At 46.5% G+C, this 23,783-nt stretch overlaps 1 protein-coding gene across 3 annotated transcripts in view; it reads left to right on the top strand.

Moving 5' to 3' along the window:
• LOC149365162 (uncharacterized) overlaps window positions 1-21,838 on the top strand; it is an 80,513-nt gene extending 58,675 nt beyond the window's left edge. For 2 of the 3 annotated variants that reach the window (XM_089575260.1, XM_089575259.1), the window contains exons 6-13: window positions 3,736-3,876; window positions 10,502-10,662; window positions 15,619-15,717; window positions 17,028-17,176; window positions 17,424-17,595; window positions 19,605-19,717; window positions 19,861-19,945; window positions 21,659-21,838. In XM_089575260.1, coding sequence (XP_089431386.1) covers window positions 3,736-3,876; window positions 10,502-10,662; window positions 15,619-15,717; window positions 17,028-17,176; window positions 17,424-17,595; window positions 19,605-19,717; window positions 19,861-19,945; window positions 21,659-21,712 — 974 coding nt within the window. In that variant the 3' untranslated portion in view covers window positions 21,713-21,838. The remainder of the gene's footprint in view (window positions 1-3,735; window positions 3,877-10,501; window positions 10,663-15,618; window positions 15,718-17,027; window positions 17,177-17,423; window positions 17,596-19,604; window positions 19,718-19,860; window positions 19,946-21,658) is intronic. The other variant, XM_089575261.1, reaches the window with a different exon arrangement.
• The last annotated feature ends 1,945 nt before the right edge of the window (window positions 21,839-23,783 follow it).

Below are 23,783 nucleotides of genomic sequence, written 5' to 3'. Positions count from 1 at the left end.
GCAGCCATTGTAGCAGTAGCAGCAGCCTCACGCGGTAGGAGCCGCACCAGCCGCCGATGACGATGACACCGAAGTTCGGCCAAATGGAGCTCGCCTCTCGTGCCGGCGGCACGCGCCTCTCTTGGGCTCGCCATCTTACATTCAAACGCTCCGGCTAGTAAAATCAGTCACTTCCTTCATCGTGCTGGCCTCATACCTTTCGGGTGCAACACCATGTCACTTTCGTGGTCTTCCGAATCACTGGTATCCACTTCGCCATGATCGCCATCACTCATAAACGGGGTCAACTCAGCTTTGTGAAACCCTGCTACTATCAGTTTCGCAGAAATTTTCATGCCTCGGTTACCTACTTCTCCAAATGTTGCGCGTCTCATCATGCATCCCGTTTGCGTATAACTGTGCTCACCCTCCAACACACACGACTCCCACAAGAAGCACTTTAAAGCTGCGGCTGAAGCATCTTCGTCATGCCGCCAGGTATGATGACTGGGATGCAGTTGTTAGCACTTATCTTGACAAAATCGGTGGTGTACACCCTCACACTGTTCATCACCAGCATTCCTCCATCAGATTGGTGTGAAAAGCACTGATCAAGCCACACACTCGTTCATCCATCCCCTTTCCCTTGAAGCCCTTGTTTCTGTTGCCAGGGTCCTTCAGGCGGAGTTGCTCCAGGACCCACGTGCATAGATGAAGTGCCTTCTTGCCTCGGTTGTCGACTTCATTGTCACTGGTGGCTTTGAGCTGACATTGAAATGCCTCCTTGCTGCTGGGCACATTCAGCTGCACGCAGCTTGAATTCGGCATGGCAGTTTGGCCGACTTTGCTTCGCAGGAGGCAAGGAGAAGGCACCACACAGGCAATGACGAGTGCAGTGAAGACACTGTGGCAGACGGAAGTGACACTAGCAGAAGCGGCTCTGAAATAGAGACTTGTATCCATAATAACTATGCATTTCCCGCCTTTTCAACTAAATGTTCTGTGCATTTTGGTTTTGCGAGGAAATTTCAAGTTACTTTGATCTTGTAGCAAAAGCTACACTAGGCGAGCAGAAGCACATTTCGCTGTGCCTGGCACAGGCCACTACTATGCATGTGCCGTTACCAAGGCAACCAGTACCATGGCTACCATGGCGCCACAGCCGCCGCACTGCACTGCGCATGCGCAGAGTCGCGCCGGGCAGCTGGGATGTAAGCCAGAAGCGATGCGCTCTCTTCTCGCACGCGCACCATAAAAGAAGGAGAGCAGCTGTGCTCATCACGGCTGCATGAAATTGAGTCTTTCAATCCAGAAGTCGTCGCATTGCACAGGGCCGGCCGACAGCACGAAAACGAGGCGAGAAAGGCTAAGCAGGCGGCCAAGACGCCCGAAGAACGAGAGGATACGTCTCGCAAAGAGAAGTCGCCAAGCTGCTGAACAACAACGACGGCGTGTCGCTACTGGAATGTCAGTAGACGAAACTGCTTTCGCTACGTTTATCCTGGCCCAGCTGAACTAAGCCACTGCCATTTTTTAATTTTTTTTCTGAAATGCAATTGTTGTGCACAGCAGAATGTGGTCTGTCATTTGATGCCCACTTGTTACAAAGGGCATCGAACCGAATTTTGGCTGTGTATAAGTCACACCATTGTATAAGAAAATGAAAATTTCAGAAAAAAACCGCAACTTATACACCAGAAAATAAAGTGCTGGTTTTTCGAACTGTTACCTCATGGAACATCGCTGCAACTGGCTCAAGCAGTGGATGCAGATGTGGGGCTCAGCTGCAGCTCAAAGCATTGTTGGGCCTGCCATCGAGATAGGCACACATTGCTACCAATATGCACTCGATCTGGCAATTCTAGAAATTCATCTCTGTGTGGCCTACGAGACCACACTACAGCGGCGGCAGTCTCTGAGGGCCTCCCTGTTCTGGAGCAATTGCTCATGAGCAAGCATGGACACTGCCACAGCTGCAATTTAACCCTCTCCACTCATCCCTGACAGCATTTTGCCTGCTATTTGTGTAGGAAAAATTGTGCGACATCTGGTTGCAACTATTGTGTTCTGCAAATTGGCCATTTGGCTTTCCTTCAGAGGATAGCAACACCATACTGATGCAAAAATATTTTTTGATCACCTGAATTGGGTCTGAAAAATTGCAGCATGACTTCCATTCCGGCAGGTGTGTTGTGTGGAAAGTTGTCCAATGACTTTAGTGGCCAAGATTGCCTTCTTGACAAGGATGGCCCATTGTCTGCAGCAGGAGAAGGGAGACGGTATTTTTTTTTACAAGACATGCGAGAGGAAGCCTGGCCTACACCCAGGAGAGTGCTTTGAGAGGTACCACACTTTGAAGAAGTTCCACTGAAGCCCTAGCGAAGCTGAAAAAATATGCTTTAAATAAGCCTTATAACCAAATCATGACGTGGCACTCTCTTTCTTTGCGAGGGGCTAGAACACTCTAAAGAGTGCAGTAGTGACTGGGGAAAGTACACGCGACTGAAAAGAGTTAAAAGCACCGACCAAAAAGTGGGTTTTTGCTAGAAAAGTGCATTTCTGGACATATCTTATTGAAATTGTGGTTTTATTACCACCTAGGATTTTGCCTCTGAATATGTCGCATGCGAGATGTCCAGCCTTTCCACCCTATGGGTGCAGGTGTTGCTTTTTGTGTGCTCCTCCCCTGACATCCACGCCCTGTGCCTGCAAGCACGTTCGCATGGGGATGAGCCCATCTTTGGGCTGCTGGCTTGTTGTCTCAAAGGGGCAAGCTGCCCAATGAAGGGCTGGTTTCCTGCTGAACAGTCTCCTCGTCAGAAGGGCATCTCTTTGTTTCCTCCCTGGTCACCTCAGGTAGGTGCATGCCCTGACCCCCCCACCCCGTGGCATTCTCGTACTGCTCTGTGTGGCTTTCTGGTACCACTCCAGTACCGCTGGCGTTGCTAGACTATGCATTCGCTTGCTGCACAAAGAAATGTTTTGGAGATCAAATCATGCCAAACAGTCTTCTGGCTGTTGTGACTAGAGTTCCACTTATTACTGCAAATACTAAGCCCACTGCTGTCCGGCATAATTTTTTTCATTTACACTGGGTTGTACAGAGTGCATTGGGTACTTGATACTAACAGCAGATTCATTTATTCATTAAGGTGTGAGGCCACATTCAGTGGTTGGATTTTTTTTAGAAAAAAATTGATTCTCTACTTATTACGCTTAAATATCCTGAAACGTGCAGAAATCAGCTGAAAAACGAATTACATCCACATAGTTCTTAGTTCGGAAGTTAAATCTTTGATGTATTGGAAAAATATTAGCCATATTAAAGTACTGTTACAAACTTTGGAAACAAAAGCTACTTAGTTTTGGTGCCAAAATACAATGGTCAGGGTTCTAAATCTACACGTAACTTTCAAACTTAGGATGTGGGGACTTAATTCTTTAATAATTCTTTTGTCAACATAATTCTTGTGGGGACATCCTTTGGATTGCCCCAGACAGCGCTGGTCCCGGGTTTGAATCCCGTGCATTTTGTTTACATTAAATAACTAAACAAGAAGTCTTTGTTTATACTTCCAATGTAGTAAGTTAAAACATCCTCCATCAGATGAAATATTAATTATAATCTCAGCTTCTCATTTGAAAGTTCCTTTTATTTGTGGCCTTGCACCTTAATTGACCTGCTCTTGGGGGCTCCCTGCAGGTGCTGGTTCTCGTACCTACTGTTGTTGCCTGCTTTGCACTACACTGTTGCAGGTGTGGTGGATTACCTGACAACCGAGATATCCACTTCAAGGCAGAAGAGATTTGGTTTGGTGACGTTCATCGACACACCAGGGTTGGTTGATGGAGACATGAAGTATCCATACGATGTCAACCAGACAATCCTCTGGCTGGGTGAGTACTGGTGGCTATGGAAGGCATTTTTGTGCCGGAAAAAAGAAAAATCTATTTTTGTTGAAAGATATCTGATGGCTGCACCAATACAAATTTTCTCAGTGCTTAATATGTGATGTGTTGTTGGTTTTTATGACCACTCTTTTTTTTCTAAAGTATTTTTTCACACTTGAAGGAGCCTGTGCAGAGTTTTGAGGTTAATGGGCTGCATTTTTCAAGCGATCAACGCAGCAACTTGCAGTGGTGGAAGAGAAAATCCTTCTCTGTGAAACTGCCTGTGGTGCTCAACAGGACTGTGGGTCGAAGGCAGACGTTTGTGGCCGCTGTGCCCGAAGAACTCTGATATGAACATGAGTATTGCGCAGCTAGTGGGCCTTTCTCCTCCCACACCCAGAAATGTGGTGCTGCACACATTAAAATGGGCTGCTCACTTGTATTCACTCGCGTAGTGAACGCACTTTGGCGGTTTCATTTTTCCTTCACATAATAAACGCACCCACCCACTCTCTACTGACGATGGTAGCGAATTCTTGCAGCTATTTTTTTTTAGTGCTGAAACAACTCTGCAAAAATATCAAGTATGTCGAATTGTTTTCGAACTTCGGTTTTAACCGAAAAAGCTCAGTATTCTCAGCGTGCGGGGCGTAACCAGTTATAGTTGGCTTTTGCATACGAATTACACAGAGTCAAAGTTGAAAAAGTTGAAAGTGGGGAAGCCAGGCGTGTGATGCAACGGTGGTATTGCTGGTTAAGCAGCGCAGTTTTGCGATTTGAGGTATTGCTCCACCAGCTTACATGCCTCTGCAGACCAGGAAACACCACGTCCCAAGTTCAACACTGTTCACTATCATCATCCACTTAGAAAAAGTTATCAACTGCGTGTAGGACATTGACACAAAACCGTGCAATGGTGTCATGAAAAAGTATCGTGTTTTGGCTGCCTCAACGACTGAGCGGCAGTTCCTTTACTGCCGTCAACATGCAGATTATGTAATGCCTCGCCGTCTGACTCAACCCAGCATGACAAGCAAACTATATAGCATGTCAGCCAAGTTGTTAAAGCAAATTTCCACTCGTGTTTTTCTCTGCCAGCTATCTCTTTTAACTTTCATTACTTTTTTAATGATAGCATTCTACAAGCAGAGCTCCAAGTACTACCATTTTCACATTAATTACTGGTAATTACTTTAACGCTGACAAAAACACCGAGGTGAGTTCTGACCACACAGGATTGCCACAATAAATCACCAAAGAAAGTGTTCGCTTGAATAAAAGCTCAGTTGTTAGTCAGCCTCGTGTGTGTGTGTTCCTTCCTGCATGGCGTCCATTCATTGGCTGTTGTTTTCCGTTTGTCACAAAAGCTAGCCCAGACTGAAGAGTGCATTTTGTTTTATCTAGAAGGTGAGTCATACCGTATTTACTCTCGTAATTTGTGCACTCCTAATTAATCCTCCAGGTTTATATAAAAAAAAAATTCTCTGTGGCTTAGCTTGGTTAAGCCCGGTAATTGCGAAAGCAATATCCATACCTACGCCATGGTTCAGCTGGGAGTGTAGCTGGTGGCGGTGCTTGTGGTTAGACTTGTGGCGATTCATCTGTTATACAATCCAATGCAATCCAATCCATTCCAATGTAATCTAATCTACTCTAATCCAATCCAGTCCAGTCAGGCCGCCGTTCATGTGCACCGCCATTGCACACGGACGGCGTGAGATCGCGAAGCTATGTTAAGCCGCTGGTGGTTGGCACAGCTACTGCTTTCTAGCGACGTGAGTGGAGCCTAATCTCTTCAGCGTAACGCCACAATCGCGCTCCTAGCGGAGAGCGCAGGAGTTAGGCGCCGGTGGTGGCACCGCCGCGGCTTGCAACGGCGCGAGTCTGTCGCCCTTCTCTTCGGCGTGATGTCACACATGACGTCGCACAGAGGTCAACTAAAGGACAATGATGGCACCGCCGCGCCACGGCAAGGGCTGAAAGTGCAAGTAGTAAAGCTTTCGCTTTAAAACTATTGCTTGCATACTTACCGCTCCGTGCTGCACCAGACCACTAGCGTGCATGCGGGTGCGCGCAAGGCACTGCGTGCATGCTAGGCAGGCTTTGGAAGACCGGTGGTTCACTCGCACTGGCGGTCGCTTTCCCAGATTAGCAGTTGCGCACACGCTGGAATGCGAAACTGTTAGGCCGCTAGTATAGTGCCTAGAAGGCCTAGAATGCCACTAGTCAGCTTCGCTGCACGCGAGGGCACCGTTTTATCACCATTTATCTCCATTTGCCCCTGACTGCTGGCTTAGAGATTGTATCATTGCCTGTTTATTGCTTTGAGCTACGCACCAGTGTCATGCCATCCTTCAGGGAACTACGTGGGGAGGGGGTGTGCATCTGATATTTGGATTCAACTTTTTTTTTGACCAGCGAGAGGTGCGATTTGGGTGGTTGACGTGTCGCCAACAATATACAGTATGTATTGCGCATCTTGGCCGTTGTAGAGTTTTTTAGCATGTGTTCACAAAATTTTTGCGTAATTTGCACTCCACCTTTTTGAAGCATTAATTTAACCCATTAAACGTGCACTAAAGAAGATTCTATGCTCGTCTTTTTAACTCGGTCTACATGCTCCGAGCATTCTTAGGAACTTCAAATTATTGTCCTGTTGAGTCGATTTCCCTATTAAATCGAATGAAACGTCCAGGCTACGACCTTTTATTTTTTTTTAATGCACCTCCAAAAGTAGGAGTCAACCAATGCATGGAGTGCCTCTCAGCCAGTCGCTTGCAACTTTGCCTTTTCTTTTATTTTTTTTCTAGGTTTCCGTGAATAAATAGTTTCAGTCGCAGACAACACAGCCGCAAATTAGGTCCACGGAAATAGAAATATGTATGGACTCTGCTTTATGTTTCACTCCGCCGGTGGAAGAACAGCAAGCCGCCACACGACTGGCTGAAAGGCACTCCACACATTGGTTGACTCCTCCTTTCGGAGGTGAGTTCAAAAAAAGGTGGGAACCAGGACGTTTAATTCGCTTTAAAAGGGAAATTGGCCGCACAGGACAATAATTCAAAGTTTCTAAGAGTGCCTAGAGCGTATAGAGTTCCTGTGGTGAAAAGACGAGCACAGAATCCTCTTTGGTGCACTTTTAATCCTCACCCATTGAAAGCTTTAGATACTAGTTACGAGTTTCCAGGACTTCATCATTAATGGCTCCTTGATTGCAAAAATTTAAAAAACGTTGAGATTCACTAAGAAAAAATTAATTACATATTAGTCGATTTCAGCTAATTTTTGTAATATCTGGGTGCCTAAGCTCGACAAAACCATGTGCTAACATGCAAGCGCATGCAGGAATTCAAGTGCAAAATTCAAAACTGCCCTATCGTTTGTGAATGCGGCATTGGAACCGCATAAATTTTAGGTTGTTTTGTGTTAAGGCTAGCTTTTTCACGAACTTATTTTTTCGTGGGCCTCCTGCATCTTTTTAGCTTATACTTTTGGCCTTGGAGAGTCACTTGAAGTATGCAAGCAGTTCAAATAGATATGTGGCTAGAAATTAAAATTATTCACATTTTTGCGCTCTATATCATATGTGCAACATCGGGCATTAATAGGTTAAAGAAAAAAGTGCTCAAATTATGCGAGTAAATATGGTACTTATTCCACTAGGCTCATTTTTTGTCCCTTTTTTTCTGCTTCAAGTTATTTTCTGAATATTTTAACCCGTGTAATGAATGCACCCCTCACAATTTCAGATCCTTTGTGGAATAAAAGTGAGTTCATTGTGCAAGTGAATACGGTACACATGCCTGAATAGAAAACGCCAATCGCACAAATGACAGAGGAAAATTTTCCAGCCGCTTCCATCATAGTTGCACTAAAACCCATACTGTAGCATATGCCTCGAAAATAGATTTCCTACTCACTGCATATAAACACGCCAGTGTCAACATCAATGCTGGCTTACCCAAAGCGATGCATAATAGACGACTAGAGCCTTACCTGCATGACATTCTAACAGAATCCCACAACTGCAGCGGCATTAGCAGATGACACAGTGGCATACAAAGAGCAAATAGCCGATGAGTTTTAAAGGAAAGTGCACCGTCGGTTCTCACCAGTGGCCTCACTAGGGTCAGCTGCACCCCACCCCCTTACCTTCACGATGATCTGTTGATGCAAGCACTGTCCGAGCTCATGAAAACGCATATAATGATTGAGCAGAAAAGATCACTGACAACTAAACAGACGAATTGCATAAGGGGCCCACTCATATATACAGAAAAAAAAAAAAAATCACTTTTACCCGTAGGAGTGATGAAGCCAAGTCACTTAATTGATACATACACGAAGGGTGTTCGGTAAGTTGTCCGCACCAGCGTTAGAGAGCTGAGCTTGTCTGCGCAGACTGAGACAAGTCCGGGCTTGAACACACAGTAGCTGTTCAGTGCTGGAAGTGATGGGATGGCAAGTGTAGTAAAGTGTTTTCTAGAAAGAAACGATGAATTTCAAACTTCGTCTCGTGACTAAATTATTTGCAGAGGAAACAAAAGAAACCTAGCTAAAGAAATCTATGAAAGGATAACTGCAGTACGTGGTGATGATCCACCTTTGTACCAGCAACTTAAGCTGTTTTTACCAGAGACCGTCCTATCACGTTAAGGAAAGCAGCATTTGTGACTGCGGTGGTTAGGGTCAAGCAGTTGAAAAGCTGTAGGGAATTAATTGCAGTGTACCCTTCCTCATGGCGACCTGTGAAACTTCTTCACAGGAATTATGTGGTAATGTGGAGGTCATGATTTTGGAAGATCGTCGATGTCAACTAACGTTTCAGTAGGCATGGTTTTCAGTACCATTCTTGTTGTTTTGGTGACATCAAAGGTTAGTTCCTGATGGGTGCCATGGATGCTGACATCTGAGCAGAAAGCATGCGGCCAGCAGTATAGACGGGAGAGCTTAAACGTGCCTAGAGAAAATCCAGGACGCTTCTGTTATGGAATTGTTCAGAGAGATGAAAGATGTGCCCACTCCGACTATCCAGAGTGCAAAGAAGAATCTATGCAATGGAAGCGCAAAATATCAGCTGCAAAGATTATGGCAGCAGATAGGATAGAGAAGGCATTTTATTACTAAAATTCATGCCGCACAAGATGATTACTAGAGTATGGATGAATGGTGGGATTACATGAGCAATCGGAGCAGAACACCATGTGGTAACTGTCTCTGCTTTATGACAATACGCCAAATCACATGGCTCAGTAATCACAAGTGGATATCTGGAAATATGCCGCATGGGGGTTTAGCATTCACCCTGCAGTTTAGACCTGGCTTCCGGTGATTACTTCCTCTTTCATAACCAGAAGAAATTTCGATTTCCTGATGATATTGTCGTCAAGGAATCGGTAACAGCTAGGCTTGCTGCAGTCGCAAAGAGACTACGTCGGTTGTGACGGCAACCACAATGGCAAAGAAAATTTAAGTTGTTGATGTCAAGAGGATTTCATTGATAAGCAGTAAGCTGTAATTATCGGCGCAAATTTTGTTTTCATATTTAGGTAAAAAACTTAATTCAACCCTGACCAGGAAAGAATGGATGTACAAATAGCCACTTGGCGAACGCATTCACTTACTCGGAGTATGTATGGCACAAAAAAAAAAGGGAAAACGCCCCGCCGCTGTGCTTCAGTGGCTTTGGCGTTCAGCTGCTGATCCCAAGGTCATGGGTTTGATTCCAACCGCGGTGACCGCATTTCGATGAAGCATCTGTGTGGTGTGTGAAGTTAGTGCCATGTGTGGCCCATATGTAGCTTCCAGACATTAGTCTTTATAACTCACAGGAAGTGTGAAAGCTTCTATAGTTCAGGTAGTTTTTTCAACGTTGATGCGTTTTGATGTCAAGTAGATTTTTATAGTTTTCCAAGTACTACACCCCTCTTTCTCCCATCCCCTCCTCTCATGTATCCACAGAAATATCTGCAGATCTAGTGAAAAGGTTGTACGAGACAATAAAATCCCACCGAGCTATGAATGTGATCAGGTCTAGGCGAACATTGCTTGGCCTCTTTGAGGTCAGTGCCTGCCTTTGTGAGGTGTCTCCAAAGCACAGTTATTTCGATGGAAAGTGCCTTCTCAATCCTTAGTCACAGAATGCTGCGAATTTCGAAATTTTTACCTTCAGCTGATTCCGAGTTAAATAAGGCTCTTGGACAAACGCAATGTGTCTGCACGCCTTCTCTGCTTCAGCTGCACCCCCTTGAGCTCTGCACCCTCCTCGTGATGTCACTGCGTGTCGCTGGCCACAAACCAAGCGTGCATCCTCTGTAGAGTTGAGGCTGTTCACTCCAAAGCTCTGCAAATTTGGATGGTGTGATGCAGCCCACTGCCTGGAGATGTACACAAAAAACACCTCCCGTTTCTTCCAGAGTGCTTGGCTTCAGTGAAATGGAAGGTTCCTCGTTGCATGTCTCCGGATGGTTGGTTTGAGCAAGCATCCGCCTCCCATGTGGGCGGGGTTTCTCCAGTCATAAAATATGTACAAGCTTTCATTTTGCGTGGCTTATCTTGTTTGACATTGTTGGCACAGTGCCCCAAAGCTGCCGCAGATGTTTGAGCAAGTTGTGCTTCTGCCCCACCACAGGCCAGATGGCAGACCTGATCTTTGTGTTCTTCGACCCCATCGGCCAGGCCCTGTGCAAGCGCACCTTGAACATTGTGGAGGAACTAAATGACAAGTACGTTGACAAGATGCGGTTCTACTTGAGCAAAGCGGACGAGGCAGGCCATGAGGCGGATCGGCAGGTCAGTGCCAAAGCTACGCTTCAAGCTTTGCCTCAAGCGTCACCGCACAAGTTACTTTCCATGTTTTAGGCTGAGAGCTACAGTGGAAAAGCATCTTCAAGGGTTGCTGTCTGTTGATGCACTGTCACACAAAAATGTGGAGATTTTACCGAGGAATTTCGGTCCAGTTCAAACTTAATTTGAATCGCAGATTTTTATGATGTTGCTACATTACACAAGGTTATGCCTCACTTTGACGTTTTATCTTCGCCGTTCTAATGTAAGCCTTATATGGCGGGCACATAAATTGCGTGAGAATGGGACAATGTTGCAAAACCAGGTTTCTTTCATAATACTGTTGCAGACTCCTTGCATTCGTTTTCTTACATGTTGTCCTGTTTGAAACAGTCGTATGTACATAAAAGGCCGAGAGCAGAGAAATTTTCGACCCATAAAAAAAGACATTTTTTTTAGTACTTTGTCAAGAGACCTAAAAACGAGAAGGCATTCGTAATAGAAGTAAGTGGGTCAGGAATCGCTCTCGAAAATTATTATTTATCATTCTGAAACTGGATGACAGCTATGTTGCATAGTTGATCAAAATGTGAAGTAGATGTGGTAGCACTGCTTGAGGGAGCGCAAGCAACACTCATGCTCTCCATCCGGAGCCACAGCGAGAATCCCCTGCCATCTGCAGAACGGGCACTCCACAGCCACAGCTGTGATACAGCCGCTAACTCACTGGCTGCTGCTGCGCGACTGTGCTGCGCGACTGTGCTGCCTCCTCTCTGGCTGAACCGCATGACATGCTCATCTTTAGCGCTTCAAGGCCACAGACAGACCTTGGCGAAATCCGTTATTGCGGGTAGTAGTGCTAGCGCACTGAAAGGATGGCCATTACCAAGTGGCGGAAATCACGTATAAGTTGCAAACACAGAACCACTCGACCTTGTAGTTGTGATGTTTTGGCGGCTTGCTGCTGTCCGTAGAAAGCGCAGCAAGTGGGCACGCATTAACTATGGTGACACCAACACCGATAATGTGACTTCACAGCACTGGAAACGAACGCCCGCGAACAGGTACCAATTGTTGTGCCACCTCGTCAGCTTTCATCCTTCTGTCGCCAACAAGAGATGGCGCAGCACATACGGCTTTTTAGGGTGCTTTGATGGCACAGTGGTGTGCTACATCGAGGCGCCGTAGTATGGCTCTTAGGATTGCACTTGGCAGCCAGGGCTTGGCAGACTGCGTAGCAGCATCAGATACATAGATGAGTTCTTTTCTTTTATTATTTTAATGGTTAGGTACACTTGGTGCAGGCTTGGGAGCAGAATGAATCATAATTAGTTTCTGCAAGGATTAAAAATAAAGAAGAATTTCGTGACCAAAGGCTAGTTATTCCTTTTCCAGGTGGGACTCGGCGTTTGCATAGACAGAATTAATTTAAATGCGTGTTGGCACATTTTGTTTGAGCCTGTGCATATACTGGTCATTTTTGGTAATGGAATGATCAGCGCAGGAAGTTGAGGATGTGCGGGCAATAACAGCGCAGGTGGAGATCACAGTGTGCACGGTACCGGAGATGCGAGGGACTAGACAACTGTTAATCAGGAGATAGGCCAAGAGAAGGGGCGAAATAAATAAACAGGGAAGTACAAGGAACAGGCAGAGTGTTCACACGAGATAGCATCCATTTTAGCGGTTGGCGCAAAGATCATCTGGCAGGCCATGCAGTGGCTCTTTTAGGAGGTCCACAGGAACTCTGGGCTGAGCGGTAGATGGCATCAGAGAAGAAATTAGTGCAAAAATGGAGCCCAACGGAATGGCCGCTAGGAAGATCAGCAAGAAGATCATGGGCATAAACGCTATGTGAGAGTGACATCTCGGAGACTTAGAATTGTCATCATCATCATCGTAACTACACTCACTGCAGGGCAGAGGCCACTCCCATGTCTCTCCATTTAACCCTGTCTTTTGCTACCTGAGGCCACCATATTCCCCGCAAACTTTTTAATCTCATCCGCCCCCCTAACTTTCTGCTGCCCCTTGTTATGCTTGCCTTCTCTTGGAATCCACTCCGCTACCCTTGAGGACCAGCTGCTATCTTGTCTTCTTGTTACATATCCTTCCCAAGCCCATTTCTTCTTCTTTATTTTGACTACGATGTCATTAACCTGCATTTGTTCCCTTGCCCACTCTGCCCACTTCCGGTCTCTTAACGTTACACATATCATTTTTTTTTCCATAGCTCGCTGCGTTGTCATTAACTTAAGCTGAACCGTTTTTGTTAGCCTCCACGTTTCTACCCCATAGGTGAGTACCGATAAGGTACAGGTACGAAACTACAGCGTCTCTCATAGCCTTAGTAGCTTTGGGACGTTAAACCCCATAAACCAAACCAAACCAAACCGAAAAATATGAGTGGGGAACACAGTTGGAGCATTCATTTATTGATTACTCCGTTATTATTTGTGACAAGCGCAGTTTTTCTCTCTCTTTAACTAGTTTTCGTCTGCGCCTACAATATCCCAATGTCGTTGTGCAATTTAGTAGAGAAATAACCAAGAAATTTGCAATTTTCTGCGTGAAGTTTGTTCCCTCTCATAATTTTCATACCTGTACAGCTGTTGTGTACTTTTCTCTTGAGGGATATTGGTAAGCTGCCATTCATGACCTGGGTGAGCCTGCCATATGCTCTCCACCCCATTCTCATTCTTCTAATTATTTCCCTCTCATGATCCGGGTCAGCGGTCACTACCTGTCCTAAGTAGACATATTTCTTTACCACTTCCAGCAATGGTAGAATTTTACCAAATGCTACCATTTGTGAACTGCTGTTTCCTTACAAGACTTTTGAACATTATCTTGGTTTTCTGCATTTCAATTTTTAGACCCACCATTCTGTTCTGCCTGTGTAACTCATTGATCATGCTTTGCAGTTCATCTTCCGAGTAACTTAGCAAGGCTATGTCATCAGCACGTCGCAAATTACTTCGGTATACTTTATTAACTGGTCCGTTGCGGTGGCTCAGTGGTTATGGTGCTCGTCTGCTGACCCGAAAGATGCAGGTTTGATCCCAGCCGCGGCGGTCGAATTTCAATGGAGGCGAAACTCTAGAGGCCCGTGTTCTGTGCGATGTCAGTGCACGTTAAAGAACCCCAAGTGGTTGAAATTTCAAGAACCCTTCACTACGGTGTCTCTCATAGCCTGAGTCGCTTTGGGACATTAAACCCCCCGTAAACCATAAACCAATCTTCATTAACTCTTATCCCCAACTGTTCCCAATCCAGGCCTCGGAACACCTCTTGTAAGCAAGCAGTGAACAGCATTGGCGAGATCATGTCTCCTTGCTTGAAGCCCTTCCTTATTGGAATTTTATTGGCAACTTTATGGAGGTCTATGGTAGCTATGCAGTCGTTATATATATCTTCCAGTATTTTCACATGAGTCTTGTACACCCCGATTTCGCCATGCCTGCATGACTGCTGAGGTCTCCACTGAGTCAAATGCTTTCTCATAATCAATGAAGGCTATATATATATAGGGATTGGTTATATTCTGCGCATTTCTCTTATCACCCGTGTAATAGTGTGAATATGGTCTGTTGTCTAGTATCCTTTACGAAAGCCTGCCTGATCGTTTGGCTGATTGAAGTCTAAGGTTGTCCTGGTTCTATTTATGATTACCTTAGTGAATACCTTGTAGGCAACGGACACTAAGCTGATTGGTCTGTAATTTTTCAAGTCCTTGACGTCTCCTTTCTTGTGAAGCTTCTGGTATGCTCGAGGTCATAAGGCATTGCATATACAGAGTGCAAGTTTTTCTAGCACAGTCTTCCCTCCGTCCTTCAGAGATCTGCTGTTACCTGATCCTCACCAGCTGCTTTCCCCCTTTGCATTGCCCCTAAGGCTTTCTTTACTTCCTCTTTCGTTATTGGCGGGATGTCCTATTTCTTTGTGCTGCTGGCTCCCTCATTAATGTGCTGATCGAATTTGCCCACCTAGGATACCCACCGTTTTTCGATGGCTCTCTGGGAGGGGTACATCAGCACAAATGGTTCGCCGCGTGGCGTTAGCCGGCCTGACATCACGCGGTGAAAAGGCCAATAGCGCGCGGGCAGCAGAACCTTCTCGTGGATTTGGCCCCTGGTTTCCTGTACCTCTGACGTATTCCTAACTATGTGAGACGACACCAGGTGTACGCCTCGTCTGCTACGGTACTTTTGAAGCAACAGTATAGTTCTCTGACTAGTGTAGAACATCATCACGATTAGTTTTAGGACATACCCAGCACAACAAGAGCAGACAGGGTAAGGGAAAGGAAAAGCTCATTATGACATACATGGCAGACACCAACAATCACCGAAACCAAGGTGCATAGGGTATGTTTTTCTTTTTATTTTGTAGTGTTCATCAGTTGAGAATAATAGGGTAATTATTTTAAACAAAATTGATCAGGGTTCTTACACAGCTTCCGCCCTCACCTTTCGATCACGTGGCATTCGCGGTAATACAAGACATACTACGTCCGCTGCTACGGACGAGGATGGCGCTGGTGAACACTCTCAAGCTTCGGTTACGCTACACATAAGTACCCCCGAAAGCAGATTGGACAGCCATCGCCCTAGCTCAGTTGGTAGAGCACCGGATGCAAAATTCAGAGGCCAAGGATTTGGATCCCCCTGGTGGCATGTGTTTTTTTTTCTGCTGCTTTTTAATCAGTTATGTTTAAAATAATTACCCGATAAATTCCCATTGATGAACACTACAAATTAAAAGCATACCTTATACACATTGGTTTCAGGCTTCCGTCATGTATAGCACAATAAGAGGCATTCTAGATAAATTAAAATTTAATTGTAGTTGGCTTTTAAGTCATGGAGAGGTCTGCTTTAACACTAAGCTTCAAGAGTATTGTCTTCCTGCTGTGCAACTTACTGCAGTCAGTGGCTGACAGGTTTAACTTTTTTGTTTCAGAAAGTTATGATGCAGATTGTCCAGGAACTCTGCAAGCGACCTGGCCTGAACCGCTGTGGTTTCGACATGCCTGCCATCTACATTCCTGACGCGAGCAAGGTCAGCTGCTGGACACCGATGTCATACTGCTAGGTGGCGCCACATGCCATTACTCTCACTTGATGCAACTTTCGGCACAATGTCGAAAAACTTTCTTTTCTTTAGGCCCTGGCTAAAGGTACGTTAGACGGACCTAATCGATCCATATTAAAGGTACAGCGGACATCACTGTAGGCCCATGGCTGTAGTCACATCCAAGGTATTCCCATCATGATGCTTGCTGTTACTGTCGTTCGAGGAGCTGTAAATTAACATAAGTTCAATCAGCCGATACCTACGTCTCCGCACTCCCGCAAATGACACTGATCGACGTCTTACACCCGGTCGACCACAAAAACCACTGCTGTTCATTGCATGCAAGCGACTACGGCAGGCAATGCGGCGTACGCTCGACGCTTTCACTTGCACTCAATGAGCGGTCTCGCAATCTATCACCTTGATTGATGTGCTCATAATTTAAGCAAGCTATCACAGCATTTGTGCTGTTGGTGAACCAACTAGCCCAAATTGCCACTCTTGCTTGCATGAAGCAGATACTTAGTCTAGTTCCCAGTGTTGCCTTCTTCGCAGTCTAAACCCTCTGTTGGTTTTTAGGAAACGAATGGCGCATAACTGCTTCCCTGGGTCAGTCGCGCTTTGAGGTATGTGATGGTGGTTTCCACCCGACAAGTGCATTACACGGCTGCTGTTGTACCCCCTAAATTGCTTCTACTAAGTGACTTGTACAAAACTATAGCAGCTTTTGCTATAAAAGCAAATAGTCTAGTTCCCAGTGCTGTCTTGTACGCAGTCTATAAACCCTCCATTGGTTTTGAAGAAAGGGACCAGACTATTTGCTTCGTGCAAGCGGGCCCTGGAGTCCATGAAGTGTGCTGGGAAAGGAATCAAACCAAATATCGCGAGCAGAAGAAGGCCGAGTATGCGCATGAGCATATAGACGCCAAAACAGGCCAGAAAGTCGCCTGTGAAATGTCAAAATGGGCCTGCAACTCCAGACCTGTCGGCTGCTAAGGCCAACCTGCTTTTACTGATTAATTCGCTAAGCCTAGACCTAAAAATTTTTCATCACTTAATACCCACAAGATTTCTTTACCACTTTTCCTTAGGCGACTTCTGTGAGAGCTGATTTTGTGTGGTGCATATGTCATCTTTCTACAAATTGTGGATCACGAATGTATGGCGTGATCGTGTCTTGTGAAGAAGGCAGCGCAGGAGAAAACTTGGCATTGCCTTGTGTCTTGCGTGGAACTGCCCTCAGCAAGTTTCACCCTGCATGATCTCATTTTTTGTCTGTCTTTTTCTCATTCCAGCAGGCAGTGCGGTGCGTCAATCAGATCGAGGAGGTCTGCAAGGAAATTGAGAAGACCATCAACCAGACTGTGCAGAACGCACTCAACTCGCTTGAACATGATTGTGAACAGCTCAGTAATGAGGTTTTGCTCAGGATTAGCCAGGACAAGTAAGTTGGAAACTGTGTCAGAAATATACTCCCACTCATAATGCTTTGAAAAACAAAAGGCACTGGCTGTTTGAAATCATGCTCACTTGAGTGGTGTAAGGGCCAGTGTAAGATCGTGTACCCACGCAAATTTTATCTAAAGAGTGCCAAATCTCAACAGCGACACATGATGTTGTTGCAAAGGAGGGCTTTTTTGTCAGCCGTCACTGCCTGTCCAAGTGCACCAGTGCTTTTCCTTCGTGTGCAGCCAAGCCAGGTCGGAGAACCTGAGCACGGGAGGCCGGGGCGTGTGCCTGGGGCTGTTCGGGCTGGCCTTGCCGTCCCTGCTGCTGCTCAACCTGGCCCTCCGAAGTGCACCCCAGGAGATGCTCCATGCATACCTGGGGCCGAACATGGCCGACTTTCTCTTCCTTTTCACCGTGAGCAACTTCCTCACAGGAATGCAGCAACACCCTGACTTTGCACAGCACCAGGCAGTACCCAATTGTGTTTCATGAAAGGTCTGTGCCAGGTGATGCCTAGCTGCACTTCAAAGGGACGCTGAAGGGAAATAACTAACTTAGCAAGACGGATAGATTATTCATCGGGAATACTAGCGACTTTTTGTCTGCGCGAAAAGGTGGCTGCATTGTCAAGAAAATAGCCAAGGAAAGTTCCAAAACCTTTCGACATTCAAGCCACCTGCAAGAAAATGAGCATAGTTATGTCATTTCTATGACACATTTGCAATGGAGCCCTCCGATCGGTCAGAGGCACCACTTCCACAGAACTAAATCGCGACCAAAAACCAGCAGTCAACAGATCAGTGGTCACAGCATCGAAGTGCAAATGCAGGCCGCTTCAGCCATCAGTTCCCACTCTACCACTGAAAGGCAGATGCTGTCCGCTGATTTGGGGACAGCTGCAGCTCATTGCTACGAATGCGCACAATAGAAATGGGCTCTGTTACTCTGATACTTTCATTTTTGGCAAGCGATAGCTAATGCCGATACGTGCAATGTATCAAAAGATAGTATCAAAGATACAGGTATCATCGGTACTGCCCATGCCTGGCCTTGTTGTGATTGAGGCGTGGGACTGTTGCTCATGACATTCTCAGCAGTTTTTCTGGGGGTGGTCGTTGATTAATCCTGGCAACGAGCACTTGGCCGATGGCCTCTAGTGCATCCACTTCGCTCTGGAGTGCTGCGGCATTGTGGCTTTCGAGTAGCAAGAACCACATCCCGATGTCAGTCACCCTGTCGCAGATCTTGCATATAAAGCTTTACAGTGGCATCGTGCCTGATCAGTGCCTCAGAATTCTGCCGCTAGGGGAGGAGCATGGCGTTGTTGTCTGCTGACACATCACGAAAGAACACTCTGGCGACCTTGAAATGCACCACCGTTCCGTCCTGTCTTAGGGGGCCGCATGTGTTACCCCTCCTGCATCCACCGCTGCCCTGGTCCCATCGCCATGGATTCAGTTGCAAAATTCTAAAAGACTTTGGCCAGCCATAGCTATCGCTTGTTGTTATCACATGATTCACGTTTCGTGAGGTCGTACCAGTTCGTACGGACCGAGGGTGCCACGTAGGAGATACCCGCACTGCCCCAGGACACGCAGCTGGTCCAGCTCGCAGATGATGTCACGGTCAAAGGTTGGAGTTTAGATGTTTTGGCTGGCCGCTGCAAACTGCAACTAGTCGTTGCAGTTGTGCAGCAAACTTGTGCTGCAGCAGCCATGTTGCTGGCCAACTGGCATCACTGCGCAGCTGTGATTCGGCCCCTTTGCATTGAGTTGTCGCGCTATTGGCACTGTCGTAAATCGCGTGCCTCCTACATCAAGTGGTTCATCAGTGACATCACGAATATCACTCCTCAGTGTGTGTAGTGTTGGGGTGAAGGTCTCTGCGTTGACCACCACCAATGACACCACCTGTGAAGGGCTCTTCACTGAAGTTTTCTAGTTGGAAAACACCAAATAAATTGGCACCTTTTACATGTTTAGAGGCATGGACTGTGCATTTGAGTCTTCTTTCGGTGTGGTCCAGTAATGGAATGTTTGTTTCTTGTATATCACTGCCAAATGTCATCCTGTGTAAGCGATGTCTACGAGGAAGCTGAAGCCAGCTAGAGTTCTACCATTGGAGAAACTAAGTGTGTGCTGAACATGATTTGCCTGTTTACCCAAAAAACGGGGCCTAATAGGGGTCCGGTTTAACTCCTTTGCAGCTGCTCTAGTAGTTGCGAGGCTGCTTCAGTGGCAGACAGAAAATAATGAATTTGTGTGGTTCCTTATAAGTAAAATCTTCTGTCAACACCCTTATCATGTAGGTGGATATATTTAAGCTATTGAAAACAGCTTGGGCTAGCTGTGTGTCCCTTTGCACTCTCTTCGCATGACCGTTTCTCTCACAAGAGAGTCTCGAATGTCTTTTCTGTTGTGCAGCTGCCCTTGCAGGTAGTGTCAGGCCTGCTTCCAGACCCTTTCCGCCTGGGCGTGGCAGTTGCCCTCTTTGCCGTCTCCATCTTCATCCTCCTGGTGGCAAAGTGGCAGTCGAGGTGAGCCGTCATATGCACTTGGAGTGCAGTGCACTGTAATTAGTGGGCACTGAGTTGCCGAGTAAGATGTGTGTGTAGTCTAGTGAACAACTGTCTGCTTTCGAAATGTGGCTGCCGTCATAACGTTGCTGTGGCTGTTTCAGGTTGAAGCCCATTCTGACGCGGCAACACAAGCGTACTCTCCTGGATGCTCAGAGCTACCTCACCAATTATGTGAAGCCCAAGAAGGTAAGCCTTGCTTACTACTGTGGAGTCTCTGCTACAACAGGCCTAGTTATGACTGGTGACAGTGCCATGTGTGTGAGTCATTGGATAAAGTACTGAATCCTCCTTTCCCCACCACCAGAATTGGAAGCTTCTTGGCTGGCCCTGACTGATGTTCCTAACACTGCAATTGCATCCGTGGTCCCTGTGTAGCCTCCTTCACAACATCCTTATTACAAATGACATATTATACGTATACTTCTGCGCAATTGGCACTGCAACATTTCAAGTTAACATGAACGGGCACTCAGAATAAATAGGAAACAATAATTTCCTTAACTCGTTCAAGCAACATCTTGCGCATGTATGCGGGTTTTAGGGGAAAGCCCCGAGACTGTGGATGCACACCCTTCTGTGTGAAATCCTTGGGAATGATGGTGTTTGCTGTTTTGGCAACGTTGGGCTGCAGTAGCCATATTTATTCCAAGCCCAGCGGTGCAGGGAAAAGGAACGTAGTACTCTGAAAACTTATCCAATGACTCTAGACAGTGTGGGGTAGGACAGTAAGGCATGTTGCCGGGATCTTGGAACTTGGATAAAAGCCACCTTGACGCAAATAATTTCATATACACAAAAAAGACGAGCAGACAACCAACACATTTATAGCGTAAGGTTATGCCCACATTTTCACACCACGTGCGTGCCTTATCTGCTTGTCTCTTTTGTGTATGTGAAATTATTTGTGCCAAGGTGGTTTTTTTCCAAGTTTCAAGAAAGTGGGATAGGACAGATGGCACGGAAGTGTAGTGGAACAAAGGTTGTCGGTGTGGGAGTCACGTGTGTTGCAGTTGTGTCACTGCCAGAGCACAACACCACAAATCACTCACAGCACACACACAACTGGTACTAGCTTCATGTTGAGAGCACTGAATGCTGCAGCCTTAAGAGCTTGGGTGCTTCTGTTTTCCATACTGCAGCGAATACTTTTCCAGTATTTCGTTGGAATGTCAGTCACACCCTTGTTGGGCTTGTAGATATTGCTGCCACATGTGGCGTGCAGTTCAGTGACAGCTGGAGGCATCACTTGTGCAGCAGGCCTATAATATCGCATCTGACACTACGCGGCCAGCTTATTCTGGACACCCTTCACAACGCACAATGCGGGTAGCAGCTGGCTTTCCACATTTGTCGACCCTCTCTGTACATATAGTGTGTCATTCGTGGCCGGCCTGCACATATGGCATCCCTCTCTGGTCACACACCACCTCTTCTGCCAGGTGCTGTGCGAGATTGAAAGGCCAGTCTGTGCCTCATCGTTCTCCTCACATGCACGTCCCATCTTTGCTCAAGCCACATCTCACCTCAGCAAGTGTGCAAAAGAAAGGATCCTGTGCTCATGCAAGGCAAAATTAAACCAATGTCGTTTTTCACAAAAGTGGAAGAATAGTTGTGGTGTCTTAACATTCCCAAGTTACCCATGGGCTACGAAATGTTGTAATGCAGGGCTCCAGATTCATTTCAACCACCCGGGGTTTTTTGATGTGTAGCGACACTGCACAGCACACAGGCGCGCTTGCATTTGGCCTCCATCGAAACCTGGCCTCCTAAGCCGGGATTTAATCTTGTGACCACAAGAGGGAGAGCATTCTGTTGTCATTCAGGATTTGATGAAAACATCCGATACTTGTGTGCATGCAGTAGGAGTGCACAATTGCTTCCTTTTCTCTCTTTTTCCAGCAACGACTGTACGAGGAATACCTGAGGCAAAGTGTGGCAGACTACGATTTGTGACATCACCGGCTGCTCTTCTGCATCTCCATCACGGAATGTTCATTTTCTCCACGCTCAAAGATGGTGCACGTTTTGCACCATACGTAGGCTTCATCAAGTTCAATTAAAGAAATAACAAAAGGCCAAGTAGTAGTTATTTTGGAAACTTGTGGGAACTACTTTTCAAACTGCATGAGCAGACCGAAAATTGTGGAAAAAGACACACCTAAGACTGCCTACGTGTGTCTGCTTAAGTCCACCCGCTCACTTTGTGAACATAGTCGCCACGCGCTGCTGCAAGGTGATGTAACCTTTGCATGAATCCAAAGCAAGCAACCATTTTATTCTTCTTGTCAATGCATTCGAAACAATTCTCCTCTATCATTTAGAGAATTTCGCTGTGATTTTTAGTAAGAATCATTAACATGTTTCCTAAAACCAGAGATTGAGAAAAATGCAATGTTAGCAGCACTACACTAAGATTGCAAGAAAAAGGGAAACCCATGCCCTCACACCACGAGTCAACACTCGAGTGCACTGGCAGAGTGTGGGGATTGTTTTTCTCAGGTCTGTGACATAAACTAAACAAGCAAAGTCATTTAAAAATGGTTTTATAAGACTATGTGTAAACCAGGCCGCCCGCCGTGTTCTCTCCCTTCCTCTTTATCTCCCTCTCTACTTGTGCTCGAATCACTACAGGCCCCCTTTAATGAAGCCAGGCTCTGAAAGGGTGCTAATAAAGTTGTGGTATGCCTGGATGTTAAAGGACGCCGCTTTACAAATGTTGTCCAGCAAGCATATGCGCTTTGTAGAAGCCGAGTTACCTGTAGTCAAAAATTTGAATTTCAGCGTCTTTGCGCCTTTCCCTCTTCTCGTCACTTTGTGCACACTGGAAAGTCTGCGCTCCTCCACCGGCCCCACTGCTGGGCGTGGAGCTCCCTGAACCGCACAAGCTATGCAGCCGTGGTAGCTGCCTGATGTCGCAAAGAATTTAACCAATAGCCATTTCTGAACTGGTATACGTAGCAGCATGCTTCGGAGGAAGATGCGAGCATGAAAAAATTGGCTGAGGTTTAGCTCTGGTTAACCCTAGTTGAATTGCGAAAGCCTCAAGTCTCAAGTCTTCTTGCACGTTCTTCCTCCGTTTCCTCGGCACGTCGTCTACGCAGTGTCTCATTCCAACGCTCTCGAGAACTCAAACCGGTGTCTTCCGCAGTTGAAGAGTCACTCCGGGATGTGGCATGACTTCTAGCCGCATCTTCGTTACGGCACTTAGTCGTGCGGCGCGTTCTTCTGCAGTCTCTTGAGCGCACTGTCTCTTCTTTGCTTCGTTCTTTCGTTGTTGCCTATTTCGCGCTCTCCATAATGACAAGAATCCACTTAGGTGAAATGCATATATATATAGGCGACACCTCCTCTCCCTCTACCCCAGTGGAGCACATCTGGTGGAGCGAGTGGCATCGACGACAGTGCCATCTGTTGGAGCACGGCTGCGGCGTTGCTAGGCAACGGTGGCTCAAGGTCGTTAGTGGGCCATGGCTTACGGCTGAAGTGCTACCACGCGATGAGCTGAGCTGGTTGGCATAGTGTTGCTTTCACAACAAAAGTAGCCAGAAAGGGCTCGCCAACTTTTGTGCATGATTGTGGGTTCTCTGCTACGTGCAGAAGTGTGTTATTTAGCTCGATGTTAGAGCGAGTTGATGTGCTCTCCTCGGATGGTGTTTCAGACTGGGTCCAGGTGGCGCCTGGCATTGCCAATTACGCTTGAGCTCCTTATTATGCTGTCACATAATATACTGTGACATGCCTAACCGACTTCATGTGTACGCCGTGTGTGGGGCAACATCCGGGCCAACACAATTCTTGTGTGTGTGATCACCCCCTCCGCGGAGCCCACCCCACTATTCTGGGTGTGGGGGGCGGGGGGGGGGAGATGGCCAATTGCCACGAAGCTGGTGCAAGAGGGAAACTGCATTCATGCCAGCCGGTGGGAGAGGGAGAGAGGAGGACGATGACCTTTGACGAGGAGATAAAAGGGGCTAGCATAAAAGGGGCAAAGAAAGACATGCCGTAGGAGATATCCGAGAGCGGT

Source organism: Amblyomma mixtum, chromosome 2, assembly GCF_055824585.1.
Source record: "Amblyomma mixtum isolate Tamu chromosome 2, ASM5582458v1, whole genome shotgun sequence".
In the NCBI taxonomy this organism is placed as follows: Eukaryota; Metazoa; Arthropoda; class Arachnida; order Ixodida; family Ixodidae; genus Amblyomma; species Amblyomma mixtum.
The sequence above is the reverse complement of the archived record's forward strand: the minus strand, read 5'-3'. Positions and strand labels throughout refer to the sequence as shown.